Source organism: Aythya ferina (genome assembly GCF_964211825.1).
Source record: "Aythya ferina genome assembly, chromosome: 1".
NCBI lineage: Eukaryota > Metazoa > Chordata > Aves > Anseriformes > Anatidae > Aythya > Aythya ferina.
The window spans coordinates 88,745,326-88,764,305 of record NC_140296.1 but is presented as its reverse complement, the minus strand read 5'-3'; the positions used below and the strand labels follow the sequence as shown (position 1 = coordinate 88,764,305).

At 38.8% G+C, this 18,980-nt stretch overlaps 1 protein-coding gene across 1 annotated transcript in view; it reads right to left on the bottom strand.

The window, feature by feature from the left end:
- Positions 1–609: 609 nt before the first annotated feature.
- LANCL3 (LanC like family member 3) overlaps positions 610–18,980 on the bottom strand; it is a 36,754-nt gene continuing 18,383 nt past the window's right edge. Inside the window, exons 2-5 of the mRNA XM_084506401.1 lie at positions 12,381–12,504; positions 10,762–10,959; positions 8,887–9,094; positions 610–7,861 (exon numbers count right to left, since the gene is read on the bottom strand). Coding sequence (XP_084362527.1) covers positions 7,702–7,861; positions 8,887–9,094; positions 10,762–10,959; positions 12,381–12,504 — 690 coding nt within the window. The 3' untranslated portion in view covers positions 610–7,701. The remainder of the gene's footprint in view (positions 7,862–8,886; positions 9,095–10,761; positions 10,960–12,380; positions 12,505–18,980) is intronic.

The following is an 18,980-nucleotide window of genomic DNA, read 5'->3' as shown; positions in this document are numbered from 1 at the left end:
CCTATTAGGAGTACGCAGGAAAGGCGAAGATGTGGAGTCTGGGATCCTTTTAGCCGATTAATGGCACAGCACTAATAGCTACTTCTGCATGCCAGCTAATAGGCTGTAATGCTACTTAGGTTGTCACCAGATTTATAGAAAAAGTGCCAATAACACTTTGGGATGTTTCTTGACTGCCTTTGCACTGGCAAATCACGAGTACCATCACTCACCTCTAGCGGAGCTCAGCTGATGATGCCAAAGGGGAAACCTTGCTCTGGGTGCACCTAGGTCATTGTGGTGCTCTGGTACTGGGAACGGAGGGCTTTTACTGGGATCGAAGCAGGGTGAAAATAAACAGCCGAGCGGCAAGCTTCAACCCACAGCCCGAAAGCAGCCTGTCTTCTGTTACCTCCTGTGACACAACCATGGGACAGTTCTGCTGAATCACTAAATGCAGCCTGGATGTTTTGCCTAATTCTCACAGAAATGATTCTTACCTCTGATAACACAGTACTGCTGAAAGCCCTGGATGCCTGAGTCACTGCTCCAGAAAGGAAAGCTGCCGGTGATAAAGAAGATAAGGAATTGACTGGAAGATGAGGAATTAACCAATGCAACACAAAATCATACTGTTCAAAGTTGGGCTTTTATTTAAGGCAAAATATAGTCACAGCTTTAATATTAATATTACGGATATACACAGTTTGTTCTGCCACTATGAAGCTTAGTATTATCTCTGCTTTTAAAAAGCTATAAAATCTATTTTCTATCATAATCTACAATACAAAACTAATACAATAAACACATTCTGAAAGATCACAGTGTTTAAAACATCAGAAGAGCAGGGGTCCTGCTTTCAAACAATAAGGTGCATTTCTAAAGAATCAAATCACCTTGATTCTAAAGGGACTGTACCACAGTATGGCTGCGGATGGCTATTACACTGAGACATGAATCTAGGGTGCAGCATGTACTCAAATCAACACTATGTTGGAATATACTGAATATTCAAGTGTCGCCAACACAAACTAGATGTGAAATTACACCCTTTATTGGTAATGCCATTTAGTTCCCTGCACTTCTAATTGGTATTGGCTTTCATGCATATTGCAGACATACTGAGTAAAAATGGGTGTAAAACTGCTATCAGATAGGGCCCCGCATATACAAGCACGCGTGCTTTCCTCTTACTGTACGAACAAGTCTCGCTAATACCAAGGACTCACGTTGAGAAAAGCCTGCAGGTTTGGGACCCAGAATGATGCAGTTCTGCCCCAGTTTCACACATGTGGAAGGCCCTAACCTTGCATGCCTGAAATCAAGTGGAGGTTCACCACTGACATCAGTGGGTGGCATATCTGGCCCTGAAAATGAAAGCATGAGGCCAAAACATTAGCAAAATTAGACTGTTAGAAATATTTCTTCTCTTGTGTGGTCATGGTAATGAAGACAAAAACAGAGCCCAGTTTCAGGTCAGACAGCCTTTCTCTTCGGTATGAAGTAGGAATAAATATTTGAATAAGATTTGTTTTCTGTTCATTACAGATTATCATTAACTTCGGGACTTCTGGTAGTATGTGTTAATCATAGAATCACAGAATGGTTTGGGTTGGAAGGGACCTCTCAAAGATCATCTAATTCCAACCCCCCTGCCACAGGCAGGGACGCCGCCCATCACACCAGGTTGCTCAAAGCCCCATCTAACCTGGGTATGTATAATCATGCAGTATTGTTGATGAATATCACTGCATTACAAAAGATCTTTAATTCAAATATCATTTTACCACTTGTCAAAATAAGTTTTTAATGATTTTTCTGCCATTTTAGTTGGTATTGCTGCGCTTGACCTAAATGCCTTCACCTTCTTATTGGGTCATGCACTGAACAAAGCCAAGGGACCCTCCTTGTACATGTTAAACATAAATGCAGCTGTATGTATTTTCAAACAGATTGCTGTTTATGGATTAACTGTTTTTTTTTTTTTTTTTCCAGAGCGTGATGTAAAGTTTTAAATATACAGAGTACAGGACTAACAGTGACATCACTGACAGTATAAATATATCAGAAAATTTATTAGGTGAAAGACAGGTCAAAAAGTTTGTGCATGTTGGCTTTTTTTTTTTTTTCACTTTGTAAGCATTGATAATGTACATCCCTTTTATTCCATTAAATGATAGGGGTAGGCAGTAGGTTCAGCTACAGGCAATTCCTTCTTAGGCAGATTTTTTTTCTCAGCATATGATGACTTTGCTGTAATGACAATGAAGAGTTCAAGGCAGCTATAACCTGTTAAGTACAGCGCATACTGTACCACAGCAAACTGTGCTATTCTCTTGGAAAATGCCTATTCACATCCCTAAACTGCTGTATTGTTTTGTGGACCCTGAGCATTTTTGGGTTATGGCTTTGAAGTATGTCATTCTGTCAGTAATGTGATTTTTGGTCATTTTCTTATTTATTTTTAATTTAGTTTTATGCCGTTTCCTACTTAATCCAGGACATCTCTGTATAAACTCAGAGCAATCTGAACTGTGCTGTTAGACAACAATTGCTCATCTGTGTAATTTTTCACAGGAAGATTACTCTTTAAAATCCACAGAGCAATTCTTACTCCTGATATACTAGTTTTTCCTACAGATTAGAACATGCACTCATGTCAGTAAATATTCAATGTATGTAGGAAATTACTGCACCTGAGATTTATTTGGCAGACCTTTGAGATACACTCTGTCCATGGATCTTATAGGACAAAATTTCAAGACAAATAACAAGGTTATATTCTCAAAATGCATGCATATGCTAAAATAGTTTGCTGTTTGCATAAAACATGCAGTATCTTGGTAGATGCTATAACTGTATATGCAGGTAATGCTTCACATACAAAAAACTGATTGATCATGAAAGTTTCCATTTGTACACATTGCACCTGTACATTTTTGAATATATCAGATACCTACATTTATTTTTTTTCCATGGGATTAAAAAAAAATCAATGTTATCATGTTCACTTAATGTCCATGTAATTATTATTAGAACACCAGAGTGGCATTACTTAATTTCACCGAGTGGCAATGAGGGTGACCACTTCACTTGCATTCACTTGTGCATAATTCCTAGAACTATTTCAATGCGTATTTGGGGAGGTTTGGTTACTTCCCTTATTTCTGATTGAGATCCTAGATAAGTGAATGTGTTGCCTAGCAAGTCTTCCCCTTTTGTTTTATTTAATGATGCATATCATCGGTTACAGTTATTTTACAATATAATGTTTTTTCCTTAGCAGTTGGGAAACGGCCAAGCCAGTGAGAAGAGACCACCTGGGAGCGTAAAAATAATGTAATGCAAATAAGTGGAACACTCCTCTTCGGCAAAAATCAATTGATCTTATTTTCAAGAATAAAAGACCCAGGCTGCTTGTTTAGCCTTCCAAAGTTAGAAGTCTTTCCATAGACTGGGAAAGAAAGGCAGGGAAACCGAAGGAAACAACAGTGCAAACAAAGCAGATATTGAAAGCAGTGGCACAAAACAAAATCATTATCATGCTGGGAAGTTGTAAATGGCAGGGAAAAAATAAGATGTGTGCATTAGAACCGTACTGTTGCTGAAACGGATTGCATGTGGCTCTATGAATGCTAAAATCACTAAATCTTGACATCACAGATCTAGTTTCCCTCAAAATTATTCTATGACAGTAATCTACGGATGACCTACCAAAAGTCATGGATAGCATATAGGTCCTTAAACTGCTTTGTAATCTACAGCTTTACTCACAAACAGCACCACACAAACACAGGTACATCACAAATAAGCACCAATACCAGCACAATGCATCCCTTTTGCTTTAACTGCATAATCAGAAATACTATTATATCACTTAAATTCCTATTGCCTACGCTTTAGAAACTTAACACAATAGAGAGACTAATGTGCAAACGTGACTCAGTAACTTGTGTTTTACACTTTTAAAAGAGGCTTCTCAAGTTTCTGGTATCACAGTCTTTTGTCACAGCACCATGGCACAATCTGTTCAGAAATACAATTTTTCAGTCTATTAGGCTTGGTTTTGGAGCAGGAGGAAGCAGCATCCAGCTGAGAATATCTAGCGAAGGACACGCAATTGATTTCCCCGAGCAGTACAAAAGGAACACAAAGGACCTTATTTTTTATCACACCAAAAAGTGCCAATGGCTCTACTCAGGTTGCTGTCCTGTCCATGCATTTAATGCAGCAAATAAAGGTTGCAACAGCATATGTGTAAAATAGTAAGAAGGAAAAATAGCAATTAGAAGATTAGAAGTAGGAAAAAGATGGAAAACCGTGCCCATTTAATGAGTGGTATTTTCAGAAGAGCCCTAGGGTATACTGACATTGTTCAGAAGCTGTGACTACAGCGCATACCTTAGTCCAATTGCATCAGATAAGAAAAGCAACAAAGCTGTAAGAGTGAGCTCAAACTGACACATACAATGTGACAGATGAGTCACTATATTCCAAGATTTTACACAATGTATCCTATGAGACTGGATGTCTATGTTACTATGATTTATTTCTTAAGTTTTAGTAAATACACTTTGTGTGTTGCTCTTGGTGACCTCAGTGCTGAACTTGTGGAACTTGCAGAGAGAGAGTTGGGACCTAGATTTTGAAAACTGGGTGGTTGCATGGGTTTTCTCATTGCTGAACCTATCAAGTGAGCATTTTCTTTCTCATAGGATTAGTATCAAATGAAGCCAAACACATGGCTTCATATGCGGAGAAGGGTTGCAGACACAGAAGATTGTTTTGCTGGTGCTGCAGAAAGCAACACAGAGCAGATCTGAACCTTCTCTGAAACTAAATCAGAAGAAATGAAATCTACAAAGAGACGTGGGGTGGGGTGGAGGGAGCACCAGAAAACTGGCACTGAATTCTTCAGATAGATTTAGATTATTATAGAGTTATATTAAAAGATAAACGACGGTAGGAAGTTAAGCATAATAAAATGGGGCGATTTTATCTACTACTGTTATGGTAAATTTTAACATATATGTGGTGTATGTTACAATATCAGCATTCATGACCTGCTCAGGGTCTAAACTACTATATTTATTTATTGTGCTCTAGACTTACTGAGGTTTTGGCAAAGGTTTTCTCCTTCAAGCATCTCCTGACAAATAAACAAGTAAATGGATGAAATTAAATGCTTTGGCATAGTGAAAATTAAAAAGTGCGTGCTGGGAAAATCGAAAGGTCATGATTACTCTGTTGATAGGCATAGATTCTGTTAAGGCTTAATTTTTGTTTGTTTCTTTGTGTTTTTGTTTTTTTTTTTGACTGTGTAGTTATCCGAACACTAGGCTTCTTTTTTTGTTTTGTTTTGTTTGTTTGTTTTTTGTTTGCATCTATAAATAAAATAATTGGCAATAAATGTAGGATTGCAACAGCCTGTGCCAGACTGTGGCAGAACCCATTTATTTCTCTGTCTTACGATAAGATAAAATGCAATTGCAATAGCTGTCTAAATGCTCTGACACAAATGTTACTTACACATTTTAGCTGAGTGCCACTACCCTGCAATACAAATTGAGACTGACATGTTGTTGGTCATGGGGAAAAAGTGGATAGGCCACATGTTACCTTCCTTCATCTTTTGTGTAAAAAGGTTCCGGTTATGAAATAGATTATCCCTATGCATTACAGTAAGCAACTAGAGGAGAATCCCAATGGGCTCAGGATCTGCACTGCTGAAAATGGACTTTGCTCTGATTTAACAGGTGCTTTTAAACATGGCTGGGCAGAGCACATGGACTTCCCATTCCCTTCTGGATTTAGCCTCACATGTGTACCTCTCTATGAAACAACTGTACACAAAAATTGTACACATCTCACTGCTCACAGTGATGAAGTGACAGTAATGGCTTCCTTAAAAGACCCTTTATCCCACAAATAAACCTGTAACAAATGTATATTGAATTTTAACATTCATCAGAAGATTCCCAAATACTTGCTAAGCAGATACAGAACTACATTGCTTTAGTCACCAGTGAAATATGGTTACTTCTACGTTTAAATAATTAATTAGAGCTGCACAGTGCAAGACAAATAGCAGAAATCCTAATCTGCAGCTCATAATAATGCAAGTCATCAAGTTAAAGTAAGAGTGGCATGAGGAAAAATAGGATTACAATATTAAAATATGGAAGGATTGCAAGACTTGGCTCCATGCTATAGCCTGACCAAGGCCCACTGAAATCAAATGGGAACTTTAATCCATTAGGCATAAAAAATAAAGAAATTGTAATCTCCCTCAGTTAAGAATGCAGGAAGAGAGACTGCAATGCTTTGCAGTGCACAGAGGTCAGTTTTTTTTCACTCTAACTGCAATCTTTGACGTACTGGCCTTCCCAATCTATCTGTAAAAGGTAATTGCATTACATTACTCCCATATAAATAAAAATAAATAAAAATATTTAAATATAGGTATTGGCTTTATATTTTTAGTACAAATTACATATTTTCTTTAGTTTTTAATTATCATAATATATATATATAATACATATAAAACTGGATATAATTGCAACCTTAAGTGCTAGTGCAACTAGTGTTGAGGAAATCATTATTTCTATAGAAATAATTTGGGCATATATATTATTCTGTTAACCAGGAGAAGAAGCAGTTTTGTTATCATTTTTTTCTTAAGCTCAGTATGCCACCAAGGGTTTGCATTCAGTTTGCAGGGTCTTTAATGAACAATTCATCAGGAAAATAGTTTTTCCATTCTCTGAACTATGTATGTCTTAGTTCAGAAGTGTTGCTATAGGTAATTAATTTTTAAAGGAAGCTTTTGTATCACTGAACAATACCTATCTAGCAATGCTGTACTGTGAAGAAAGCACCTGCCTGCTGTGTCTTTGCTATTTAACTTCTTCATCTAAATCTCCTCCACGGCTCCACTCATCTTCCCTGTGAAAGGGAAGGTATTGATGAGTGACACTGTTACGATAAATCGGTAAAGGAGACCAGCTCCCTACCACAGACTGTGCTCTGAAAAGAATGGTCAAATTCAGTCCTGATTTACATACGTGAGACCCCACTCACTGAAATGAACCTGTGAAACTGCCAGCTGAATATGTAGCTACCTACATAACTATCATTATATGCATATGATGATGAAAGAGCTCCAAGATACAGGTATTTCTAATACATGGTACTAGTACTAGTAAACGTGGTTTAGGTAGAAAATCCCAGATTTTGCCTTTGTGCAGTGTAGTGACATATCTACAACACCCTCCCCGTTAAGTGCATCGCTGCAGAAGACTTGCTTTTACAGGTCTCTTTTTAAAACATTCTGGATGTATCATTTTCTTCCTTCTTTGCATGTCCCTGTAATTCTACCTTGCCTTTTCTATTCTCCTGTGTAACCACCAAATTAAAAGTTTGATAATGCCCCTTTCTCTCTCACTTGAATAATTAGATTTTACTTCTTATTACAGATAAATATCTACCCCTGTCAGATTTAATCACTTCCCCCCTTTTTTACTGACCCATTTTTTTGGTCACATGCTTCCCTCCCAAAGCCCCAGAGTATTTACTCCTTCACCTGACTCCCAGCTACATTAAGGCTAGCATTAGTGGTACCACTGGCTTGTTTTTTGTAAATAACCTCTCCCGACACATAAGTGAAACTGCAGGTGCCCTCTCCCGTTGCCAATGGGATGCGGCCCAGAAGAATGCTATTCTCTAGACAAAGACACTGAAGAGAGGAAACTCAGCTTGGTTGGGTTGCAGCAAGTCAGTCAGGAAACACACGGTTCCCGAGAAGCCTTCATACAGACTATATACACTTTCTAATGCCCGGGAACCAGCCTTAAATTCTTCTGTAAATAAGAACTCTGCAAACCTAAAAAACAGAAAAAAAAAATTGTTATTATTTGTTGTCCCTGTATATCTACTTCCTTGTTGTTTAAAAGCATCTTTTTAATAATGTTCAACAATTAAAAGAGTAAAAGGTTCATTATTTAACCTTATCTGCAATTTTTACACTATTTGATTTCCACTCTAAAGTCAGGTCCATTAGATTTAGAAGACTCAAGCCTTTGTGATCTCTAGATGTGCTGTGCTTCGACACCTACGCATTGTTCTGATTTCTATAATGCATATCATTAAGCAAATACTTTTTCATAACTTTTATATCGATTGTTTTTTCAGCAAGACTCAAGCAATGTTTTGAATCAACACAACAAATTATATAAAGCTGAAATAACAAACTTCCAAGAACATGGCTGAAAATAAGTCACCATAATTACCAAACTACTTCTTCGCATTAAAGAAAACAGTAACAAACACAGAATACTATCATATTAAATGTATAATAAATGACAGAAATATAAATCAAAGATAACTGCAGCACTACGACAATTCTCATTGGGCTGTACTTTCCTGCATCAACCAAATTGGGCTTGACTCCACCAGGTAAGCTGGATAGGACAATGTCAAACTGGGCATGGTGAATTAAAAAAAATGTAAAATACACATAGCACAGCAGGTCTTGCACTTCTTTTCCACTTTTAGTGGTCAGGGATAGCGTGAAATGCTCTGAAAACCAGAACAAATCGATACGATGAACAGTATCTCATCCTACCCTGCTGCTGGCCTTGTGTACGCAGCTTGGCAGGTTTCTGACCTCAGGTCAGGCCGAGGCCTGGCCATGGGCCATTCCTTCTTTTCCCTCTGCAGGGATCCCAGGCTGTGGGCAGGGAGGAAGGCAAGTGAATGCCGTCACCTCTGCCGCCACAGGCAGGCTGGCCTGCACCCCAACGCTCCCAGTACACCAGAAGGCTGGGATATCAGCCCCTGAGCAGCTTTAAATTCAGTTTTTGAGGCTGTCTGGTGCTACCCTCAATCCAGACGGGTAGGAATGCTAACCTTTGTGCCCTGTAGATGTATTTTGAGTTCCCAGTGAGCCTATAGAGCAGCAGGAACACGTAAGCACTACCAGCCACTCCGTGGCATATGCCAGGTCCCTTCTTCAGCAGGCCTTTCTGCCAGGTTAGCTCTCCGCAGCGGATACAAGTGTCCAGATACTGAGGCTTCTTGGAAACCAGATAAGCTTTGGCAAACAGATACGCAATGCCTAGGGAAACAGCAATAAAAATAGTCTTGTTATAAGTAGTACGCATAATAAAACAAAGATAATGCATGAATACATAGTAGATTGACATGCAATACACCTGCAGTCTCGTGCTCTACACATGTGAATGTTACATGTCTACATGTGGAGGGGAGAGTATCTGCTATACTAAAAAGCACAAGGTAAGATGCACTTTCGCACTCTGTGCGAAAACACCACTTTCAGTCTTTTCAATGCTGTACTTAATTTCAGGTTTCCTTCTAATATTCCCAGTCCTTCAGCAATTTAAAACAGTAGCCACATTTTTGTCTTGAAAACAATAAACTCTTACCACCATCTTCTACCCATTTCAAATCCCCATTCACCTCATCGGTTTACAGTGACAGAAAAACAAGGATGGGCAGGACAGGCAATATGGTTTCCTGCGTTAGCAATAGATACAATTTTTCTTGAGAAAAGAATCTTGTCTTCTCTTCAGTAGGGCACACGTTGCTTTACTCTGGTTATGAACAGTTATGAATAGACTTTTGTAAAAAAATGCTGTTCAGCTTATTTTTTGAGGAATTCAAATAATTTAATCATAATCTTCAACAGAGCATTGCACTGTTTAGTTCATGGTAACCCTAAAAGAGTGCATATGACATATAACCAAATCAAGCACCTGAGGGAATATTTTGAATAGCTCATTTGTGGTCTGAATATGAAATACACTGAAGTAGCTAAAAAGCTACTTGTAAGCTATATGTGCTTTATTATGCACGAAGAGTGATGGGATGAAGGAATTTCTGGGAAAGAACAATAGCAATTAATGAATTTAGATGTCTCTAAATGTTTTCTAAATTAACTTCTTTATGCCCTTTGGGATTTTGTCACCTTGGCTGAGTCTCACTACATTTCCACTAATAGTTAAACCCACATCAAAGTCTCAAGAAACTGAAACAAAGAGGGCATTTCCTCACAGATTTCATCACTAGGCCAGCCACACCATAGAAGTCACTTTTTTCGTCTTAAAAAAAAACACGTTTTCATTAGAGTGCAAGAGCAAGAAGCTTGTTCCTTAATCATACCAATAAAAATATAATGCATCAGCAGAAAGCACATTTGAGGGATATTAATTATGATGTACTTTTTGTAATTTAAATAGAAACCTTTAAAAGCAGTGCCTCAATGCTTAAGGCCATTCTTGAAGAGAAGTCAGCTTCTCTGTAACCTATGTTCATGTTACAAAACCAATAGGACTGGTCAGCAACAAAATTCTGCCTGGGGTTAAAAGAGCAATTTCTACATACAGCATTACTTGCCAAACTTGATAGGGTATAAGACTGGATTCTGATCAGCCTTAACTCATGAACCCAAACTAAGTCTTAATGGATCAGGCCTTTTTCTGCATGTCAGTGCTCAGCATTACAACCAGATCCCTAGAACTTTTTCAGCTACGATCACATATATTTATAAACTAAAGTAGGCTGCAGGCCTACCCTTCCAGCTGCTTGAGCAATAACTAAAACACTATTAACTGCAAGAAAAAAGATTAAATAGTTCACCTCCATCTCATAAAATGTCAAAATCAGTGACATTTAACCTGAGATTATCTTCTTCATGGCATCACCTAATGTGGAAAAATAATGTGATCAGAATCTGGCTATGCATAGCATCAATGGGGAAAGAACCTGGAGCTCCATGACACCAGTGGACAAGCTCATTCTCCCTCTCGATCGTCTCCCCCAGTTCAGGAGGCCAGTTGCTGTTCTGCTCTTGGTCCATGAGGAAATCAACACTCTGCCACACAAGCTCCTGATCTGCTGGCTGCAAGTACTCGTAGTAGGAAAGTAACATCTGAAGGATTGATGAAAGCCCATGTGCTGCACCTGTAAGGAACAGCAACAGTCAAAAGGAGAGGGTAGGTTTAGGTGCCACCTCCATCCCCCTGGATCTTTCTTTCATGACTGATTTCCTTGTCCAGAGCATGGCTCTTTGGTCTTCTTTATGCACGTTACAATAGTGCTTTAAATGAAAGCATTTCAGGTGCATGACACAATGATTTGTTACTGCTTCTGTCTTTTCCAGTTCTCCGAGCTAAGGAAAAATATGCATGGATTTTGTCTGCTCTCTCTCTGGCATGACTGACATTCTGTGCATGAAGTTAAACTGAACATTAACTGAAAACTGTTTCAAGATATCATTTTTCTTGACACAGTGCTGAGTCTGAACCATTGTTCTGAAGTCTCTCTTGAACCCAAATTGAAACTGGGCCAAAAAAGGCATTTCCAGTTACTGACTGAGAGTATCATCCAGCTAAAACCTGAAGTTCAGCGCAAGAACTGTCTGTACCTGCCAGAGTCTGTGGAGCAGTATTGTTCTGTGACACCTCTGTCTGCTCCCCTGCCAAAGAACTCACTAATATCTGCAAACCAGTCTCGTTTTCTGCACTACGGCACAGCGCCTTGAGGACACCACTAGTGATATGCTCAACAACTTTTCATCAGTGCTTCAGAGGTGCTCCAGCTAAGCTGCTCATGATGGTGACCATATGCTTGAGTTGCATGGCAATTACCAGAAATGCTCCCCAAGTCCCTGCCTGGCAGCATCAGCTTACAAAGTACCTCCCCTGACACTTCTCTCCAGAATTATTCTCCACATATGCATGGGGACCAGCACCTCTCCCTGCCTCCACCTGCCAAGGGCAAACGCACCAGGGCAGAAAGGAGGGAATGAAACTGTTCTGTTGCTGTATAGGCACCTTTTGTACCCTCTAGCTCTAGAATCAGTCCTTCCCTCCATCTCCTCAATCCCATACAGCCGATTTAGGAAGCTTGATACAAGCCGTGACACTAGGCTGAAGCTGCATTTGGTGCTGGAGTACAGGAGCTGGGGGTCAGGAGTGTTAGACACCCTCCTGGGCTTGAGGACACTCTTATTGTGCTATCTGTTCAAATATCTGCTGCTACATTTTTTTTTTTTCTAACTGGAGCTGATTGTGCCTTGTTAAAACAGTTAATGTACCCGCAGAGAAATAATCTCAGTCACAGCTAGACCCAAACTGGAACCAGACTGAAAAGTATAAAGGTTCAATTATCCTATTTTAGAATAATGAAAATTAAACATTTTTTTTTTTTTCACACACAGGAATAAGCATTTCACAGCTAGAAACACTACTTTTAGGAAAGGAAAAGGTCCCAGCTCAGTCAGGAGAAATCTCACAGATTTTACTTATTTTATTTCTGACTCATCTACTGGCTCAGTATCTACACACTGCATTGCTTTGAAGTATTTGGTGTGTTTTACTCACCGAGATACTCTGTTCCATAGTAGGAATACATGAGTGGGAATGGTTTCCTCTTCTTCACTGCATACTGCTTTCCTGATTCCAATATGGCCAGGCAAATTGATTTTATTTGCGCTGGGGTCAGCACCTAAACAGACACATCAAAAACAAACAAACAAACAAGTCTATTATAATAATTTTGTATTTCAGACATTTTTCAGGACTGTGCTATTTTCCTGGTGCACAAGACAATGTACTGCCTTTAATCTTATGAACATGCTGTAGTGTACATTCCTGTTAAGAGTTACTTACATAATACAGTAAATGTACATAATATTTCTCAAAAACAGAGTTTGATCCCATCTCAGGAAAGTGAATGTCAAATCCTAGGTGCACAGAGGTGAAAAGAGGCCCACTAAGAGCCTTTCTTTCCCAGAGATACTTGAACCTGATGAAAGCAGACAGCAAGTATCAGGCAAGCTGCAGAACAACAGCTGTGAGACTGGAGGAAGAGACAAGATGGGAAGAAAAAAGACAACATACCTAGAGAAGAAGTAAATGTTACAGGCTTTATTGGGACATACTGAGCAAGGCAGATTTTTCTTCAAACAAGATTAAAAAAAAAAAGTAAGCAAGGAAGAGGGTATTAGACTTTATTGAAAATCAACACTACCTATGTGGGTTCAGAAACATCTTACTCAAGAATCACCCCTTGTAACTTTACAGAAATGCTAACAAAAATGAAGTGCGGGAGATTCCTATGAAGGGAGGCTAGCTATGTTTACAGGACTTTGTCATCAAGAACGAGTCAATGCTGCCTTTGTTTTAATGGAGTGCTAGGAACTGACTAACACCTCACTTTTAGGTGTGTTGAAAGGAAATAGGATTGACAAATCCTGTTCCACCAGACATGAACTTTTTCAAGTTGCTGACCTGAAGTATCCAGTAAGGAATCTGTTTTACAGCTTTTAACTGCAGCTCTAATGATACATATTTCACTGCAATCATTTGCAGGTTCCTCCACGTCAGCCACTTGTGCACATTACTGACCAGTAAGTACCTAGGTTGTTGAAATAATTCAGCTCAGCTCAGCAGCATTTTAGCTTTAGGGGAAAGCCCGTATGTCACCTGTGTTTTGCAAAAATACACTTCAACTTGTGAAAAGGGAACCGGGAAAGAAAGGGAGAACAAGCAAAGTGAGACACATAAAAGAAAAAGGCTGTAGGATAGCCTTGACAAGATAGATAAAAATCCTAAAACTAACGGGAATAACAAGATAATGTATTTAAAATGTTTCTGTACACATTTGCTCTTGTAATTTGTATTACCAGAGGTCTTACAATTACTTAAGTTTAAAAAATACCATTTGCAGTAATTTTGCAGGCAACATTTGTTATAAACTATACACTTTGGCAAGTAAGATATGCTACAGATAGTTAATATCACTTAGAAATTCACTGAAGAATCTTGTTTGTCCATCTTACTTTACTCCCTGACAACCAGGCTTTTTATTACTGCTACTCCAACGAATTTGTACAACCTGGAGAACAACCCAGTTCTGCTCTTGATTAGTGTTCTTTCATTTAACTGCAGCAGAAGTAAATAAGCTCTTAACATCTGGAGACTTCACTCATTTCCAGTCATTTTAAGATTAATTGTTTCAGCTTCACTGAATTTAATAACAGCTTAAATCCTAAGCAAATGAGAAGATCACAGACGTAGAGAGACACACTGCACTCTCTCCAGGGTTCTGATTTATAGTCTTGTAGCTTGGGACCTAATTCTCCAAATCCTTTACTTTGTACAGGATCAGTAACATAACCCTTGAAGAATAAAAGTAAAGGTTGAGATCTCCTCTTTGTAATGCTGGAAGGCAGATGCATGCTGATTAGAAAACTCAAGATCAGTTCATTTTCTATGTGCAATGGTTCCTTTACTTAATAAATGAACTGGATTTCAATATAAACCATGTTTTGATCAACTTATTTTCATATTTGGCACATTTAGTTTTTAAATTGAATTAATGACAATTTCAAAATGCTGATTTTATTTTTTAAATGGAATTCAACTTCTACCCAAATCCAGCCTTACATGACACTGTGTAAAGAAGTATCAGCTACTAATATGTGTATCATCACCATCTTCTAATGTAAATTAAGAGTAAGAAGCAGAATGCTTAAGCACTAAGTGTACAAACAGTATATCCTTTTGACTGGCTTAATGAAATTATGTCAGCTAACAACTTGAGAATGGAAACAAACAAACAAACAAACATGAAAAGCCAGATGAAAACTTAATATTTAAAATCATGATTAGAATGGATGTTAGAAATCAACCCATCCTGAGGCACATCCATGGTACTGAAGAGAAAATGGAGAAGCAAATAACCTGTATATCTTGAAAGCAACCTTCTTCTCTTTGGCCACTCAGAGTGGCCTGTATGCATGAGGTAGGTGGGAGATGTGTACTAAGAGCTAAATAAGAAGAATTTTGTGCTGACTCCAAATACTTCTAGCCAAGCACCTCAATCCACATGTTCGAATAAGGCTGCTGGTTTTCAAAATACTTAAATATGAGACATTTGTATTTGCTCCTTATTCTAGAAAATGATTCACTGAGATGAGACTCTCATAATAATTATTAGTGGCCTTCCAAAGGTTTAATGATCTGATACCACCCTTAAGATCCTCATTGGCATGCTACATTTTATTTCAACCAAAAATTTGTATTAAAAGTATATACTTGTATATTTTTTGTATCCTCAAGAGATCTTTCATCTTGCCAAGAAATAAAAACTATGGGCAGTATCTGTATGCTCCATCTCAGCATCTTTAAAAACTAGCAAAAAACATATCACCAAAACAGCAATCAAAGAATACGCTAATCATAACCACAGACGATTTAACTGTGATGCCATGAAGTTCATTTTCATTTCAGCGTAGTCACAATGCCTACTTGCCCCTGGGAATTACTGAAGCAGTATGTTTAATTAGAGACAGCAAAGAAATAGACTGATCGTCCCAAGGTCTTTAAAGGATAAGTTGCATATTGCTATCACGTCCTCTGGAGAAACCTGTACAGTGCTTTAATGAAGAATAAAGCCAATATGAGAATCTGTTGCCCAGAAAACAAACAAACAAAACCCCATACACATATCAAGCTACCTCAAGCTATATTTTCATAAACTTTGATGTCGTTTAATATGAGCTTGCTATGGAGTAGGTAAAATTATTCTTTATTACGTCAATACTCCGTCAAAAAACTACTGATGTTAAGAGATATATTGCTAGTCCTTTAATGTTTCAGCGCTTTTTATATTTTTAAAGACATCACAACCTGTCCTGTCACATCAGAAGTGCTCATTTCAGTTTCCTCACTAGATCATAATTTGAAATATATTTCCATATGTATTCTACATTTCTTCCGCAATTTCCATATCAATGGGTTGGTGGAGTTCTTTATTTTCTGTTTTACATCATTGCATGGCGCTGCTGTGTGCTGTTAAAAACCCTGTTCCATTCACACTGGTGACAGCTGCATTCCCACACGCTTTTTACTTTAAGCACAATAGTTAAGCAGTGCTATGACGCTTAGTATTCACACTATATTGTCAATGCCTTGGAGCCCTACTTACAGCCAGAAATGTTTTTCTCCTGTGTTGCTCCAGACAATATGCCTTCTTCCATTATGGCATTCCACAAATATGTGAATTACTTAAGCCAGGTTCTTTATTCAGTAAATCCTTGTTACAAGTCAGCAAGGAAGGGCTATGTCTAGATCAATCACAGAGCATCAAGCTTTTTTGTTGTTAGAGGTCTTTCTCGACCTGAGATTCTTTAGTTGGAAGTAAATAATTTCACAACTCCGTTTAAAGTACTGAGAGAGATTTATTAATATATTGATTATGACAGTGCTAGGCCCTACAAATGTGCTTCAAAAACTGCAGACAGAAATCTTCACCTTGGGGAGTAGGCAGAAAGAAGCAGCAGAACTAGCTTCTCCTTGCTGCTGATTATAATAACATTTTCAGCGCCTCATCATTCTTCTGAATGCTTGATACAAACCCCTTGGCTCATGATTTGCCCTTTGAAAAAACTATTGCATACAACTGCACACGGTATTGAATATATTTGATGGCTGTAAACTTTAAATTCTTGTATCTCTATTTATTTCCTTTGAGCTCTTTCTTGTGTGTATGCCATAGAAGGCATTACTGAATACTAAGTATCATTATGTGCTTATAGATGCACCAGTACTTTTAGAAGGTAACTTGTACCCTTACACTATTATGGAAAAAGCCTTATTCAAAGAATCACAGAATGGTTTGGGTTGGAAGGGGCCTTAAAGATCATCTAATTTCCCCTGCCTCCCCTCCAAGTGGGCAGGGAAACCCTCCACTAGATTCTTCTATGCATGTAAAATTTTTTGAGCATGTATGCAGCCCATCAGACCTATGTCAAACTTCTAAAAAGCCATGTACATGAATTTGATCATATGCTTCTTCTGATGCCATAAAAAGTGTCAAAAATAAGCTGAAAGAATTGGGTCAGCCAAAAAACCTAACAGGAGCTTTGCCACTAGTCTCATATTTTGGAAGCCCAGCAGAGGGAGCTTGTGAATTACTTATGACACTGAAAAATGCTGTCCAAAGATACATCTCTTTTCAGCTGACTCGAGCAGAAAGGTGCTGGAGCCATCCTGGTAGTTCAATGACACCTTACTGCACTGTGTGATGTCTAAGTTCACTTCCTGAGCTTGATCTTTTTCTACCAAAGACAGGGCTTGGGATTGCTCAGGGACCTTTCCATGCAGTGTCACAGGCATTTTTTTCTTTCAGATGATGTTAACACCTGAAGCCATGAAAGAGTAGCGGGCACAAAGACACAGGTGGCTGCCTCTCCGTAGTGTTATTCCAGTTTGACTAATGTGGGAAACCCGGCTCCAGCTCTACAGCTGGCTGCATTCCCTATAAACAGTGTCGAGTACACTAAACAACAAAACAATTTAAAAAAAAAAAATCTCCTGAAAACATTTTTTGATGAATGAGATTAGTTCCTGATGTGCTAATAATCCTGTTGCTAATGCAGCATGTCTCATGCTGTAGTATCATCGAAAGTACTTTCTAGAGAGCATAATTTCCCAAACTTCTCATGTTAACACAACTGCAGGACAGTACGTGTAGACTCAGCAAAACTACTATTATGATGCCAGTTCACTGCCAGTGCTATCTTGACTTAAACAGATTCCCCTATAGATCCCATTGCTGCTTATTTTTAACATGCCATTTTTCAATTCTTTCAGCCCTGTTCTTTTTCTTAGCAGCATGGAAATGGCAATGTCAGTCCTATCCTGTTTTGTGGGTCACTAATCATGACTTCAACAGAAACAGAAGGGTGCATTTACTCCTGATGAACTATATGTTATTGGCAAAGAAGACAACACAGCATTTTTATTATTGTTAACAGCGTAGAAAATTTTCCATGGGTCTCACTTGCCAGGGCTGTACAGCAATAAAACTGTAAAATTTTTGCAATTAAACCTCTCCTTTAGAAAAGGAAAAATTCAGACATGGCTGCAAATGAAGTGTTGCAAAACAGGATGAAGCACTGCTGTTATTGTAGCTAGCAGGCTGCCTGGGAGCAGCTGGTGCTGCTACAGAGCTGGCCAAACTCAATGAGCATCGTTACTCATTGTGTCTCAAGGTGAACACTTGAGAAACTCAAGTTAAAAGAACAACCAGCCTTTTTTGTCAGTTTCTCTGGTTATGCCCTGTTCCTCTTTCCTATCTCCTCCTCCATTTATGACAGCCCCAAACATCTCTCACTCTGGTGGCTGGCTGGATACAGCTCGCTGCTCCTACCACAGCAGCTCTCCTAGATCCTGGGAAGGAAACAGAAAGTTCCCGTCACACTCTTTACCTGAAGGCACCAGGGAAGCACAACATCCAGCTCTGTTGCTGCAGAAGTGAAGCAGGAAGGATGCCATGAAGAAGATTACTGAGTAGTTCAGATAACCAATGCAACTGAGCAGGTATCAGCCTATCTACTGAGAGATTACACACCATGTCCGATGCATGCCCTGTCCTGCCTAGTGGGGTTAGAGTTACCAGAGAGCAAAGAGATACAGCAACTTCATTTTATGCACCTGTCCCTGGAATTGCACCTGAAATTCAGAGCATGAATTAAAGAGAATGCTTAAACCAGTACAAATGTAAGACTTGCAAATTAACTGAGAAGCAATCTTCGCATTGCTTGGAAAGGCTTCTTTATACATTACACAATCCTGCCCAAACTTTTGGCAACACACAGGTAAAATTGTGCTGTGTTTAGCCTCAGTCAGAAAGCACATCCATACATGAGTCCTGTAATTAACATATGCCAAAACTACAGCACCAAGCTGTCATAGCCTGACGGGGGGGTTTATGCTGTGCTCAAGGTAAGTATTCCTGACAATTATGCATTATGAGTATAAACATCTTCCAAGCTGGGCGCCTTGCACTCAGGTTTGAGGAACAAGCTGCCCAGTGTGTTGTAGCTGTGCTGCCCCAGGATCCTTTCCCATTTTTAACACAGCTAAGCAAGGAACATCTGCTCTACCCATGCATTTTGGATCAGCTTACTTCCC